Source organism: Mytilus trossulus, chromosome 14 (assembly GCF_036588685.1).
Source record: "Mytilus trossulus isolate FHL-02 chromosome 14, PNRI_Mtr1.1.1.hap1, whole genome shotgun sequence".
Classification (NCBI taxonomy): Eukaryota; Metazoa; Mollusca; class Bivalvia; order Mytilida; family Mytilidae; genus Mytilus; species Mytilus trossulus.
The window spans coordinates 20,962,477-20,977,291 of record NC_086386.1 but is presented as its reverse complement, the minus strand read 5'-3'; the positions used below and the strand labels follow the sequence as shown (position 1 = coordinate 20,977,291).

Below are 14,815 nucleotides of genomic sequence, written 5' to 3'. Positions count from 1 at the left end.
ATTTAAAGTGAGGAACACTCCGTCAAATGATATGGTCACTGACGAACTTAAAATGAGGAACACTCCGTCAAATGATATGGTCACTGGCGAACTTAAAATGAGGAACACTCCGTCAAATGATATGGTCACTGGCTAACTGAAAGTCAGGAATACTCTGTCAAATGATATGGTCACTGGCGAACTTAAAGTCAGGAACACTCTGTCAAATGATATGGTCACTGGCGAACTCAAAGTCAGGAACACTCTGTCAAATGATATGGTCACTGGCGAACTTAAAGTCAGGAACACTCTGTCAAATGATATGGTCATTGGAGAACTTAAAGTCAGGAACACTCCCGTCAAATGATATGGTCACTGGCGAATTTAAAGTGAGGAACACTCCGTCAAATGATATGGTCACTGGCGAACTTAAATTGAGGAACACTCCGTCAAATGGTATGGTCACTGGCGAACTTAAAGTGAGGAACACTCCGTCAAATGGTATGGTCACTGGCGAACTTAAAGTGAGGAACACTTAGTTAAATGATATGGAACTGGCGAACTTTAAGTAAGGAACACTCTGTCAAATGATATGGAACTGGCGTACTAAAAGTGAGTAAATTTCCCGTCAAATGATATGGTCACTGGCGACTTTAAAGTGAGGAACACTCCTTTAAATGCTATGGTCACTGGCGAACTTAAAGTCAGGAACACTCCCGTCAAATGATATGGTCACTGGCGACTATAAAGTCAGGTACACTCCTTCAAATGATATGGTCACTGGCGAACTTAAAGTCAGGAACACTCCCGTCAAATGATATGGTCACTGGCGACTTTAAAGTCAGGTACACTCCTTCAAATGATATGGTCACTGGCGAACTTTAAGTAAGGAACACTCTGTCAAATGATATGGAACTGGCGTACTAAAAGTGAGTAAATTTCCCGTCAAATGATATGGTCACTGGCGACTTTAAAGCGAGGAACACTCCTTTAAATGCTATGGTCACTGGCGAACTTAAAGTCAGGAACACTCCCGTCAAATGATATGGTCACTGGCGACTTTAAAGTCGGGTACACTCCTTCAAATGATATGGTCACTGGCGAACTTAAAGTCAGGAACACTCCCGTCAAATGATATGGTCACCGGCGAACTTGAAGTGAGGGACTCTCCGTCAAATAGTATGGACACTGGCGAACTTAAAGTGAGGAACACTCCTTCAAATGATATGGAACTGGCGAATTAAAGTGAGGAAAACACCAGTCAAATGATTTGGTCACTGGCGAACTTAAAGTGAGGAAAACTCCCGTCAAATGATATGGTCACTGGCATTCTAGCATGAACATAAACCATAAAGTATACAGACCCCATACATTATGTAAAGGTCGCTTTTTGGAAACTCTGGAATTCTCACATTCCCAGAAAAAAAAATTACTAGGCGTAGAACAATTAACGTTTAGTAAAATTTGAGTTCAAATCAATCTCTAACTAGATCTCTATTATATTCATCTTTAATAACACACATTTCACAGCATCGTCATAAACGATTTTCTCTCGTAATATTAGTGTAACGACCAACTTACATTATAGTTGTTAATTTTTGTGTCATTTTGGTCTCTTTGGCAATCATACCACATCTTTTTTTTATAATTGATTATTATTATTGTTCCACTAGTACTACTTACATTTTATTTCTAATAGACAGACGTTATTAGGTCCATTAGAAGAAAAAGTTGTTATTTGCTATAGGACGCATGCAGGGGCGGATCAGTCCATTTTATTAAGGGGGAGAGTTCCAACTATATGTCCAAATTCAAATGAATTGATCGACAAAAAGGGTGTTCAAACCCCCGGACCCCCCTCTGGATCCGCCACTGACGCACGGTAGTATTTACATTCCGGAATTTAGATTGCTCTGTCTTTTGTGTATATATATATAATTATGTATCTGAACAGAGTGATTGGTAAAAAAATAAGTACATTTTGTATCAACTGAACAAAGTGTTCACAAGTGAGGGATGAATGAGGTTTAGACAATTACAAGTATACATACAGGTGAACATGAATTTTAGAGAATTTTTCAAAATTTTGTATTTACTGCACGATACAAGTCCTAAAAAGGCTGGAGGTTTTTAAAGATAATAACAACAACAAGTAAATGGTCATGATACATATTCAAATTCATTTCTGAATATTATAATGTAAGTACCTGATCAGTTTACTGTGCACGCAGAATTTCGGGCAGTGTTAGAAAGTTGGGAAAATTAAAAAAAAAAAAAGTATCATTATGCCTATGGGCCAGTAAATACTTCCTTGCCACCTACACACACACACACTGTATTTTATAACAAAAAACATAATCATGGATATTTACACACTTTTTTCAATACCTTGTATATAACTGAAAATTGTGGTAGATACTAGTAGTTCAAATTTAGATATAATTTGTAATCAGTTCTAGGTAAATACATATCATATGTACATTATGAAGCGATAACGGGGAAATAAAGATATATATTTATTTTATAGACGAAATTTGTTAATTTAAAATGGTCCAGGAAAGTAAATTGAAAATTCTTTTCTTGTTTTGGTTGAAACTGGCGTTTGTTGTATGTTGTTGCGTTCCAGACCAATGGGAAGGACGATTGGCAATAAAATTTGGAGAAATTGAAGATGGCCGACTTAGTGCTGGTTGGGTACGTTTTATGTCATTTGAGTATCGAAGTATAATGGTTACATAATTGTGAATACAAAGTTTTTCCTGTAGGAACACGATGTTTGAATGCAGTAAAATGCAATTTGGTACATTCTTTTGGTAAGTATTTGTTGATGTTGTAGTTTTTTTTTATATCCATTAAGTCGAAAGTAAATCAAGTTGCAGATACAAGTATTAAGAGTATTTTCGCAAGCTATACTGTATTGTAGTTTTATCATGGGTAGGCGTTATATTCGTGATTATTTTGCCCGAACGATAGTGCGGGCAAAAATAAAACATGAATATAATGCCTACCAACGTTAAAACTACAATAAAGTATATAGCTTGCATTAGTTATTTCGATTCTGATCAGGACAATTACGATAATTTCTACAATGTGTATAGGTGTAGAGCGTTTGTGTAGGCTCTTCCGTGAACCTCTCTTTTATGTTGTGAACACGGCATGCAATGTGTTTTTCAGAGGGAGGGGGTTTGTTCAGCCAACATGGACGTTGTCGTATCTAGGTCAATACGTCAATTATACATTGTAACACAATTGTAGTTAGTAACAGCTTGTGCCTCGATTCAGTTAAGAGTTCTAGTTCAAAGTGTTTTAAGTTAATGAAATACATTAATTTCATTGTTCTGCGGGAGCCATCATACGCATGTGCAAACACATTTTATTTGATTTCAAGCATGGGTTTGTTAACAAAGCAAAAGACCAACTCATATTAACATTACTCTTTATTTGAGCAAATTGGCCTATCATATGTTCTTTTAAATGAGATTTGAAGAAGCTCATAAAAAATGACCATAATAATAAATTATGGACTATCCCGGACTATACGAACATATTGCCCACATTCTTTTATAATCCTGTTCTCGTACCAATGTATTCGGCACATATGCTTAGGGTAAGGACTAAAGCGAAATATTGTCTCAATAAAAATTGTACATGGTCCAAATGCTCACATGGTTAAACTTGTACAACTATAGTTGTTGAATAATTGATGGAACATTCGAAATTATATATATTAGTTATATTTGTTCAGGAGTTTTACAATATGTCTTTTGATGCCACCAATCAGAAAGTCGCTTATGTTGGTCATATTGGAGTCGACGAATCAGAATGGTATGAACAGGTGTTACAGGATTATTCAAAGGTAGGCTAACTAACTACTCAAAATTAACATAATACAGTTACTTGGATTGAAGTACTCTTTTCAGGAGTGCAAATTGAACCACACTTTTTTAACGGTAGAATCATCAAATTGGACAATAGTGTACCTCTGAAGATGGTAAAACAATTTTGGTCTATCTCGCATGGTTTAGCAATTATATTAATCTTAAGTTTTTCTTTTGACTTATTCATTTGACGGAACTAAAGCTGTGAAACTCAATTCGTACAAGAAAATATAATAAGTATGAAGAACAGCGAAATCTATGAGTTATACTTTCTATTTAGTAATTTCCTAAATAATATAAATTATACTTGTCACTGAGTTTGTACTTAAATTATCAACACGACGAGTCTCACATGTGGAGCAGGATCTGCTTACCCTTCCAGAACACACGAGATCTGCTACCCCCAGTGTTTGATAGTGTTTGTGTTGCTCAATCTTACGTATATTCTATGTTTCGTTTTGTGTATTTTTGTTCAACTGCTGATAGTTTTCTCAATTATCCTCTGCGTTGTTGTCTTTTTTTTTCGAATTATGAGTTTGACTGTTCCTCTGGTATTTTTCGCCTCTGTTTTGTAAAGTGGAAATTTCATATCTATCTTTTAAATTATCATAATTAATCCAACGATCAAACACTAAATAAACATAACCTTTGGAAATAATAATAGGTCATCGTACTTGGTTTTTTTTCTATGATTAAAAAAACTGTAGATTTATTTTGCTATGCTGCCTAATCAGAAAATGCTTTATCGCGATAAGGACTTTACTTTAAAACCTTGCCTGAGATGTCTTCAGTATAAATCTGAATGTGTGTGTGTGTGTGTTTCAAATAAAATAAAAACTAATGTGGAGTCTACGTCAAATAGAAGCACATACCCTTTAAAAGTCACTTTGTCTTGTATTTTAGTTTATTTATAAAAGTACGTCATATCTAATATTTATAGGGCAAACAATATGCAGTTAAAGCTGGAACTTGCAAGATAACACCATTAGAAGGAAACGTAACGACATGCATCCCATGTAAGTAACAGACAAAGATGTACTACCTCTTGATAATACAGGACGCAATGAGATATATAATCATTGATATTGGTTACTGTACTTCTTGATCGCTTACAACTGATGCAATATAAATGAATATAAACCATATCAACTTTCATCCTTGAAAGTTTACTTGTTACAAGCGGTTATACGAACGGCTCTTATAAAGAAGGAATATTTTACCGGCTTGTAAATACTATGAAATCCCCTTGGATGTTTTAAGGGCTACGTCACTTCAATTTCTTATTATTTTGTACCAGAGGCGGATTAAGAGGTTTTTTTCAGGGGACCTGGTTCCCTTTTGTATGAAAAATTTGGTTGATTATATATATAGGGAATCGCTAAAGTATGAATTTAGTGGGCCCTCTCTTAGGCAGTCAGTGTCTCCCCCCCCCCCCCCCCCCCCAAATATGAAACTTTCTGGATCCGCCCGTTTACTACTCGATCTGTGGAACTTTGTTTACCCATCTTTCTTTATTTTGGCATGCTGTTGTACATGTGTTTTTTTTTACTGTCTTTTCTCCTCGATTTTAGCCTTACTTCTTATCAGCTTCGAATTAAAAATCCCGGGCATCATAATTGCCTACAACCAATAGTTTACACATGCAGTATATCGACAGCCTTTTTAAAAATTTTGTTGCATAATACATAAATTTTCCTCCATGACGTAAGTTGATATATCTATAATACTAAAATAACGAGGTCCAATTTGTCAGCCTTCATCATGTAAAAACGACAAATCAAAGAATTCAACTTTATATACTAGTATAACCTATATATTAAAAAGGTGTAGATTAAAGATAACACCAATCCAGGCCCTTTTGTTTTCCACGTAATTAATGAGTTATTAATATTGCCAATAATTAAGAAGTTCCGGGTCGAGTCCGATACCGATACCAATAATATATTCACCTGTTACCTATTACCTTAAATGTACGTTCCGCATCTGACAGGCGCACCACCAAACGGTGTATTCAGGATTTCTTCTTCCGTTAACACCCATATACCACAACCACTGATAATAATCATACTAATAAATAACAAAAAATAGTAAAGTGCAATACCACACGACAGAGCCGAGGGCTGGTTTAATAACAACCATTAAATATCTATTGTATGCAAATTTCGAATCAGTACGAAAAGTCATCATTTATATAGATATATATACAACTCGTCTAAACATCAACCAAATTATGTTAGATCTGTAAATTTGCTAGCGCAAATTCTTGTTCTTCCCTCGTCGGGATACGAACCTATGCTACTGATCATGAGATATCGTGACACCAAATCGCCTGCACTATAGCCTTCCCGCTAGATATATATATATATATATATTATATGTACTAGTATTTCAATACACACAAACATTTGTAAACAATCGATCTCTTAATGCAAGATACAAAATATCAAATGGCATGGATGTAAAAACTAACGTGACCTATCGAGTAGACCCTGTCGTGTCGAATGATTTAACCGCCAAATCACACAAACCACTTAACATAAACGCCACCTATATGGGCAGACAATTTAGAAGAAAATAATTTCATTCTAATTCATAAAATCAACCGACTGAAATTATATTTCTTCTTCCGCTAACACCCATATACCACAACCACTGATAATAATCATACTAATAAATAACAAAAAATAGTAAAGTGCAATACCACACGACAGAGCCGAGGGCCGAAAACACAAAGAACAGGAAAATTTAAAAAGGTGATCTATATCATGTAATAAAGATCTGAAAATAATGCTAGAAATTATCCAAAGAATCCTTCACGATAATATCGTTTACCGTTTCGGAACACCATCTACCGTGTCTCTATAAACTTTAAACCTAAATTAGCACAAGCAATAGCACCTTCAGACCTAAAACTGTGAAACCCATAACACTTAATATCAAGAACATACGACAGAACACTTCAATAAAGAGCTCGCGCATCCTATAGTATGACACTGGCGTATTCTTTTACGTAAAACATCAACATCTAAACATTAGGAAAAATTCAAACAAAAAATAGAATAAAATAGAATAAATAAGTAACCTCATCAAAACAGCTAGAAAAATCAGCCCAATGCAGAAATAAATCAAATGTTTCACTGACACTTATACGAATGACACTGAATCGCCTTCTCTCAATCTGTATACGCCTGTTTTGAAACGTTAAATGACAATAGACATATAATGATCTAAAATAACTTAAAATAATCACTTCGTCGAATAGATAGCAACTCAACTCGCAAAAGCACTGAAATACGTACAAATATCAAATACGCTGATTATACAAGTCACCAAAAGAAAACATAACCCACATTATATGCAGTAATTCTACCGAAACAGGCTACTTTATATCGTAGGAGTAGGCAAGCTACGCTTCACATCTTCTAGTAGGTTAATTACTAAAGACGAATTCGTCGATACACATGATGATCCAATAAGAGGATGTATCCACTGTAAAGAGTAAAACGGTTGTTCAACTGGACTAACAATATTTCTCGAATGTGTCAATACAGCTAAATATAAACCAACGTAAAAAGCTTTTGCTGGTACAGTATAACCATTTTCAATTCTGTTTGATGCAGCCCAATTATTCCAACGTAAAATACTCAGATAATATCCTTTATAGTAGAAACTGCTAAGATTCCTACATTAGTTCTAAGAGAAAATTCACTTTGCTAACTAGTGAAGCAGGTTAATTCTGCAATTCTTCCGGTGAGTGCCTGCAAAAATATATGTGTAATTAAAAACTGAAATATAACTAATAAAAGCAATCTAAAATTATAACTATCAGCTAAGTACTATGCATCTAATTATCCACAAAATTCATATGAAATCTCAAATCAAAAACTGACATTCAAATCTAGTAAAGCTAGTAATCTATACCAAGAGATCAAGGAAGATCAAGAGAGATCTATCATAAACATGCTCACATCAACGTGATCTATAACACATGCTCACATCAAAGTGATATTATACATGCTCAGATCAAAGTGATCTATGACTGGATGAAAAATCCATCATTAATGCTATTAAATATGCAAATGTTAAATCAACATTGCCAAATATGGTCTTTTTACTCTACCAGCTATATAAGCATGTCTGTAAGTAAAAAGATCCATAAAATTTGTCACTTCAGAAAAGAAACCATCACCATATAGAAAAAAACATCACCATATAGAAATGCTTTAGCCAGAAAACCAGCAGAGAGCCAGTATAAAGTAAAAGTTTAATTTTCACTGTCGAAAATATATTAATTCTTGTAGGAACAAAGAAATAGGAGAAACGAACAACCCGTTAATCCCTCGCCAATCAACCGTGAAAGCGTCAATACCTGACGAATTCACATTCCAAAATCTGGAATAAAAAACTATCAATTTAAAATTTGCCATCAGAGGCAAACTAATCAACCTCATGAAGTCCTCGAAGTGATTCAACTATCTGAAATACAAATTCAGAATAAGCCTGTAGCCAATCTTGTTAATCAACAATCCGACTAAGATAATCTGCTCTCTTATCCTCAGTACGTAGGCTCACTACCATATCAATATAAACATTGTGCAATATATATGTGCTAAAATGTCTAAAATCAAATTTTTGCAATACTGATGTCGTGCTCCTTTTACTAACAACATTTTAGTTGTCGTTACTAGTAATCTTATATTGTTGCAAGCTAAAACGTTTATCAACGACAAAAATACATATTTCACTACTGTGAACTCCTTCCATTTTGAACTTGTAGAAACCTCACATTCTATAAACCACATATCGTGAACAATATCACATGGAGTTTCACTGTAAGCTATAGTCTGCCAAGAACTTCAGATTTAAAAGGTTTAATATTGCCTTCATGTGCATTTAAAACCTTAAATCTTTTTATTAATAAGACCAATACTGTCTACAGATAAATGCATATTACTGTTCCTGCATGAATGACCACTATTTATATCATTAGACAAATGTTTTGTCAATAAATATACAATATTGCCTATAACTTGAGAAATAGCTGTCATGGCTACCAAAGAACTAGCATGATTATTTAGACGGTGTCGAAAATTGTTGAACGGTTCGGGCTTTCGCCCTCACCGTTCAACAATTTTCGACACCGTCTAAATAACCATGTTAGTTGGGTCAAAGCATGATAACTTATAATATCTCCCTAACAAATACTTTCCGTTTTTGCTAAACACAAATCAATGTATGAAATGATATTCATTATCTTGTTTGTACAATTGTCAGTAATAGTAAAACTCCTTTATCTTAGCCCCTGAAAATATAAAATTTTAATAGTAGTACACAAACGTCTCAGTCGTGGGTATAAAATCGCTATTTGTTGTATTACATAATTCCCCATCGTCATGTGCACCGAATGCATCGTCTAAGTACATAGTAATCTGCTTATTTTCTCCTCTCCATTTTAAAGAGATATTCTAGTAAAACTATAACAAGCAGAAACACCGTTAAAGTCCCATACAAATCATAGATATTTAGTATGAGGTGGAAACATTTAGACTAATGTGTAACATTCTTAAACGTATATGAATTGGTATACATGTAATGTTTTGCAATACGCATATCTTCAAAGTTTACACTTGTCTTCCGCAAATACCTGTCATATTCTGTCTCAAATCTGCTTTTAAAACTGTTGTTTAACTGAACAGAAACAGTTAACGGATTCACAAAAAAAAGTGAATATTTGACATCCCTACAATTAAATCATAGCTAATAAATTAGTAATCGCTGATTTAACAAAAGAGGTATCTTAAAAATAATAAATTATTTGACAAACAATAATCGATATTGTATTTGAAAAGAAAGGTAATATACAACCATCTCTAATAGTATCTATAATAAATATAGGCGTATCAATATCCATCTAAAATTGAATGTTTCTGCTACGTCTATCCTTAAGTAATACCAATAATATCAGGTTGACCTACTTGATATTCAATAAAATCATTGGTCAAATTATAACCAATACAATTATCTATTATAGCTAACATTTATAGATAATTTGAATACTCATCTTTCAAAATTTCACTGAGGCCAGGTTTTGTGGGTAATTTACTACTATTGACATACGGACTGAACCTGAAGTTGACCTGAAGTGCATGTAGGACCCACAAGAGTAGTATATTCCCTTTTTCTTTTCTCTTCACCTGGCAGTGGTACTCCATCAACTGATTAGCACACTAACTTATCCAAGTCCACCAAATTTCTCTCTACCACCAATAATTGCCGACTCAATACCTTACTTAATTGATTTAAAGCAGTTAAAACAGTTCTCAATGAAATATCGGGTTCACCTTCATAATCCAAGACTAAATTCGAACGTACTAATCGACTAACACAGCAAGAAAAATTAACGTGACCTATCGAGTAGACCCTGTCGTGTCGAATGATTTAACCGCCAAATCACACAAACCACTTAACCTAAACGCCACCTATATGGGCAGACAATTCAGAAGAAAATAATTTCATTCTAATTCATAAAATCAACCGACTGAAATTATATTAATATGCTATATACACGGGTCATAATCACAGGTTGACACTACTAAATTGTCAAATTGTTACCTATTGTAGTATTTTAATCAATAAGACTTTCTAAGATAACAATACGAATACTAAAAATCTGGACTAAAATAAGGCGTATAGGTACAGTTTTCAATTTATTAGCGGGCATGACGTAAAACAGCGAATCAAAAAATTCAACTTTATTTATAACAAATATAGGACAATGTTGTTGATTAAAAAAATACTCCATTCCAGGACCTTCTGTTTTCCAAATAATTAATATTACCAATAATTGATAAGCTCCAGTTCGACGGGTTAAAACAGAAAGATTTGAAAGCATAGACAACTGTGTATTTTATAATCGGCATGACTTTATCAGATGACAATACTAATACTAAAATAAGGCTTTGGCATAGTTATATACTTTAATTCAGTCACGGACCCGCGATATCACGGGTGTGTTTTAGTACAGTATATATATATATATATATATTCAAATGAAAAAAAAATCAAACTCTAAAGCTTTAAGGTTACATTAAACTCCGATGTGTACAGAAAAGTTATAGTCTTAAGTTCTTAACGCTATTTCAGTGTTGAAGACCACAAAAACGGACTTTCGGAATACCTCAGCACTAAGCACATTGATCACTTGACTTACATCATAAATGTATATAATATGTAGTCAGAGAATGATGCGATATTACGACACATAATTTCCGTTTATCGCATGGTATATTGTCACCACCAAAATAAATAAATACCGATCTGACTTGAAAGTGTGAAAAACATTAAGTTAATGGAATTTACATTCTCAGTGTATATTGTCACGGACGCCATGTATCTCCACTTTAACTTGCAAATTCAAGCAAAAGTTTGGTATCATCGAAACCTTAACATCAATGCTCTGTAATAATGGACCAAATATGAAATTTTTTGGCCAGATAATTTTTTTCTGATTACTTTTTTTAAGTTGAAATGGTCCAAACTAACAGTCAAATTAAAAAAAAATCAATAAAAAAAATCTGAATAGTCTGGTTGCCATGGAAACCACGTGACATCATATGCATATATTAGTAGGGCAAGGTGAAATGGCTAACATTGTATTTTATGGTAAAAATAAGATAAAGCATATTATTTTTTGTTATTTTCATGGGTATAAGAGAAGATTTCAATCATTAAAACTGCTAACTGACAAATTTTTATACTGTGCTAATAACGAAATTTTTACTTGTAGCAAGAAAACAAGTTCGGTGACACCATTTTTTCTTTTTCTTTATCTTTTCTTAAAACTTATTATGAAACCTTTCTTCTCACAATTTATTTCAAAATTCTATCTCATAGAATTTTTTTTATGCACACTAATGTGTTTTTTCATGAACAAACTACATTGTAACCAAATTTTGGCAATTTTCAACGACTCATAGCTTGAAAAATAGCACGGTGACCCATACTTTTTACTAAATTTTTGAAAAGAACATAGTAAAATCTTCATTTTGGCAAATTATAAAAAAAATCTGTCTCAAAAAATATATACTGGTGATCTACCTTACCTTCTGAGCAATAACTTTTTTTAACAATGGCGTCTTTCTCTTCCAACATTATCTTCTTTCTCAAGTCAGTATTCCACATCGATGTTAACATTTATAATTTTCACTTTTCTGGACAAAACCAATACTAACTGCCGCCCGCTAGCATTCAGTGCAATTTTGGGAGAATGCTGGCGAATTTTTACATGTGTTCATTCCCCATTGTTCAATAAGATAGCATTAACCAATCACACAGCCGGTAATTCTTGACCCTGATTACAAGATGACCATACTGATATTAACAACTTCCATAAGTCACAGACAACCCCAGGCACATTTACAATTTTATGTAGCTCTTGTTTAGAATAATGTCCTGCCAAAAAATAATTTTGTGTACCATACAAAATGATATTTTTTTGTATTTTCTTTAAATGAATTATGTCGAGAATTTAATTTCTTTTTTTTTTTGTACAGCTAACGCTAAGATGTTACTATCCTCATACTTTGGTTTTGGGCAGGACAAATTAAGTGTCAATTTCTACCAGTTCTCATTGAATCAAACATCGATAGAAATATCTGTTGTGAAGGAAAGCTGTGTACCAGTAACCCAGCACGTAGAGACACAGACTGCAGTTGGCGAAATGCATTACATAGGGGTTGCGGCAGGAATTAGTAATAAAAAAATCTTCGACATCCCATTATCCTGTCAGAATCGAACACAATCTTCAGTGGTGAGTGTGTCAACGAGATCTTATCATCTCTAAATATCCCCTAATTAAAATATAACTACATGATCACATGCAAATACAACGATTTCATTATTTCTAATAACCCCCTAATATAGGTTAATAAAAAGTAAAATCATAATAATACTGAACTCCGATGAAAATTCAAAACAGAGAGTCCCTAATCAATTGGCAAAATCAAAAGCTCAAACACACCAGACGAATGGATAACAGCTGTCATATTCCTAACTTGGTACAGGCATTTTCTTATAAGGAAAATGATGGATTGAATTTGGTTTTCTAGATAGCTAAACCTCTCACTTGTATGACAGCCGCATTAAATTCCATTATATTGACAACGATGCGTGAACAAAACAAACAGACATTAATGTACAAATGTCAACATTGTTCTACAATCATAATCACTTAAAAAAAAACATACTAAAGTAAATACGTATTTGTTTAGGGGCCAGCTGAATGACGCCTCCGGGTGCGGGAATTTCTCGCTACATTGAAGACCTGTTGGTGACCTTCTGCTGTTGTGTTTTTTTATTTTGGTCGGGTTGTTGTCTCTTTGACACATTCCCCATTTCCATTCTAAATTTTACGTACTATACAGAAAAACACTTCAGGCGCTCCAAATTTATATAAAGTGTCATTTTTTTTAATAGTAATTGATATCTGTGTTGAGAAGCATGAACAAATAATATGGTTTTATCAATATATTCAAAAGTTGGAGTGCAGATAAAACAAAGTCTTTTCAGTTTTAAAGAGGCATAACTCAACGACAGTAAAAGTGATAGAGTGCGAAAAAAAGGCGGTTTTGCATTTTTTTCAGAGGGATATCACAAGAACGGGTTAACTTTAATTGATACCATCCAAATTCGAAATTGATATGTGTTTGGTGGTAATAAGCATTGTGTTAAAATTTCATAACATTTGTTCGAGGCCAAATAAAGTTCGAAATTAAGATGAAATAGCAAATTCAATCATTTTCCATTTATTAGGGGATACAATTTTAAAAAGAACAATGGAAATGACACAACCCAAAGTCAAACTTGAAAAAATTTGAAAATGAAGAGTAAACATTTCCAATACATTTTTATACTGACTGTTGAAGACCCGAAAATTTACAAATAAACTTACCCTTCTACAGAACCTTGGTGTTTTGTAGACATTTTAGTTATTGTATTTTCGTCGATTTCTTTTTAGCCAAGGTGTCTAATTATTTTGTCGTATTTTGAAAACAAAAAAAAATAATGATTTTTTCTTGATCATGACTTTGTGTTGAGAAAAGACTGGCTACTAGTTATATGTACACTGATGGTAATATCGTGAACTAATATAATGGTGCACCGTTATATGTGCCGTCTCGTTTGTAGTAAAACAAAATTATACGCACAGTACATGTATGCAAAACAGGTGTATTGTCAATTCAACACAAACACAGTGACCTATAGCAGTTGGCGGGAGACGTTGTAGGCTGAAGACCTGTTGGTGACCTTCTGCTGTTGTTATTTTTCTTTGGTCGAGTTGTTGTCTCTTTGATACATTCCCCATTTCCATTCTCAATTTTAATTTTAAATTTCTACTTGTTATAACTATATAATTTTTTTTTTTACATTTTTAGGATACATCAATCAAGTGGGTTAACAAACGACGAAACTCATTTAGCTCAGTATGGTGGTGATATCCAGTTCATTTTTATGCGGAATAGAAGCATGTATTTTAATTCCTATCCACATAATGCCAAAGTTGACTTTCAGATACTTTATAATATTTATTAACAGCGTGTAGTTTAAAATACGGAAGTGTATTAGCGCCACACATTTTTTTTTTTTATTTTTCTTCCTATGTTTGCGTTATAACGCCAACCTTTGCGTTATAACGCAAACCTTTGCGTTATAACGCAAACCTTTGCGTTATAACGCAAACCTTTGCGATATAACGCAAACCTTTGCGTTATAACGCAAACCTTTGCGTTTTAACGCAAACCTTTTGCGTTATAACGCAAACCTTTGCGATATAACGCAAACCTTTGCGTTATAACGCAAACCTTTGCGTTTAACGCAAACCTTTGCGATATAACGCAAACCTTTGCGTTTTAACGCAAACCTTTTGCGTTATAACGCAAACCTTTGCGATATAACGCAAA

At 33.7% G+C, this 14,815-nt stretch overlaps 1 protein-coding gene across 2 annotated transcripts; it reads left to right on the top strand.

Moving 5' to 3' along the window:
• Nucleotides 1-2,495: 2,495 nt before the first annotated feature.
• On the top strand, nucleotides 2,496-14,444 carry LOC134697096 (uncharacterized). Of its 2 annotated transcripts, none has more exons than XM_063559135.1 (5): nucleotides 2,496-2,673; nucleotides 3,725-3,835; nucleotides 4,798-4,873; nucleotides 12,410-12,666; nucleotides 14,291-14,444. In XM_063559135.1, the coding sequence occupies exons 1-5, from the start codon at nucleotides 2,527-2,529 to the stop codon at nucleotides 14,348-14,350; spliced, it is 651 nt and encodes a 216-aa protein (XP_063415205.1). In that variant the 5' UTR covers nucleotides 2,496-2,526; the 3' UTR covers nucleotides 14,351-14,444. The 2 variants fall into 2 exon arrangements, with proteins under 2 accessions (XP_063415205.1, XP_063415206.1); XM_063559136.1 differs by lacking the exon at nucleotides 2,496-2,673 and adding an exon at nucleotides 2,733-2,792.
• The last annotated feature ends 371 nt before the right edge of the window (nucleotides 14,445-14,815 follow it).

Bases quoted from the DNA above. Each gene is read 5' to 3' on its own strand.
- LOC134697096 (XM_063559135.1), top strand. From the start codon at position 2,527: ATGGTCCAGGAAAGTAAATTGAAAATTCTTTTCTTGTTTTGGTTGAAA. The intron at 3,836-4,797 runs GTAGGCTAACTA...TAATATTTATAG, and splicing joins TGTTACAGGATTATTCAAAG to GGCAAACAATATGCAGTTAA. The intron at 4,874-12,409 runs GTAAGTAACAGA...TTTTTTGTACAG, and splicing joins CGTAACGACATGCATCCCAT to CTAACGCTAAGATGTTACTA.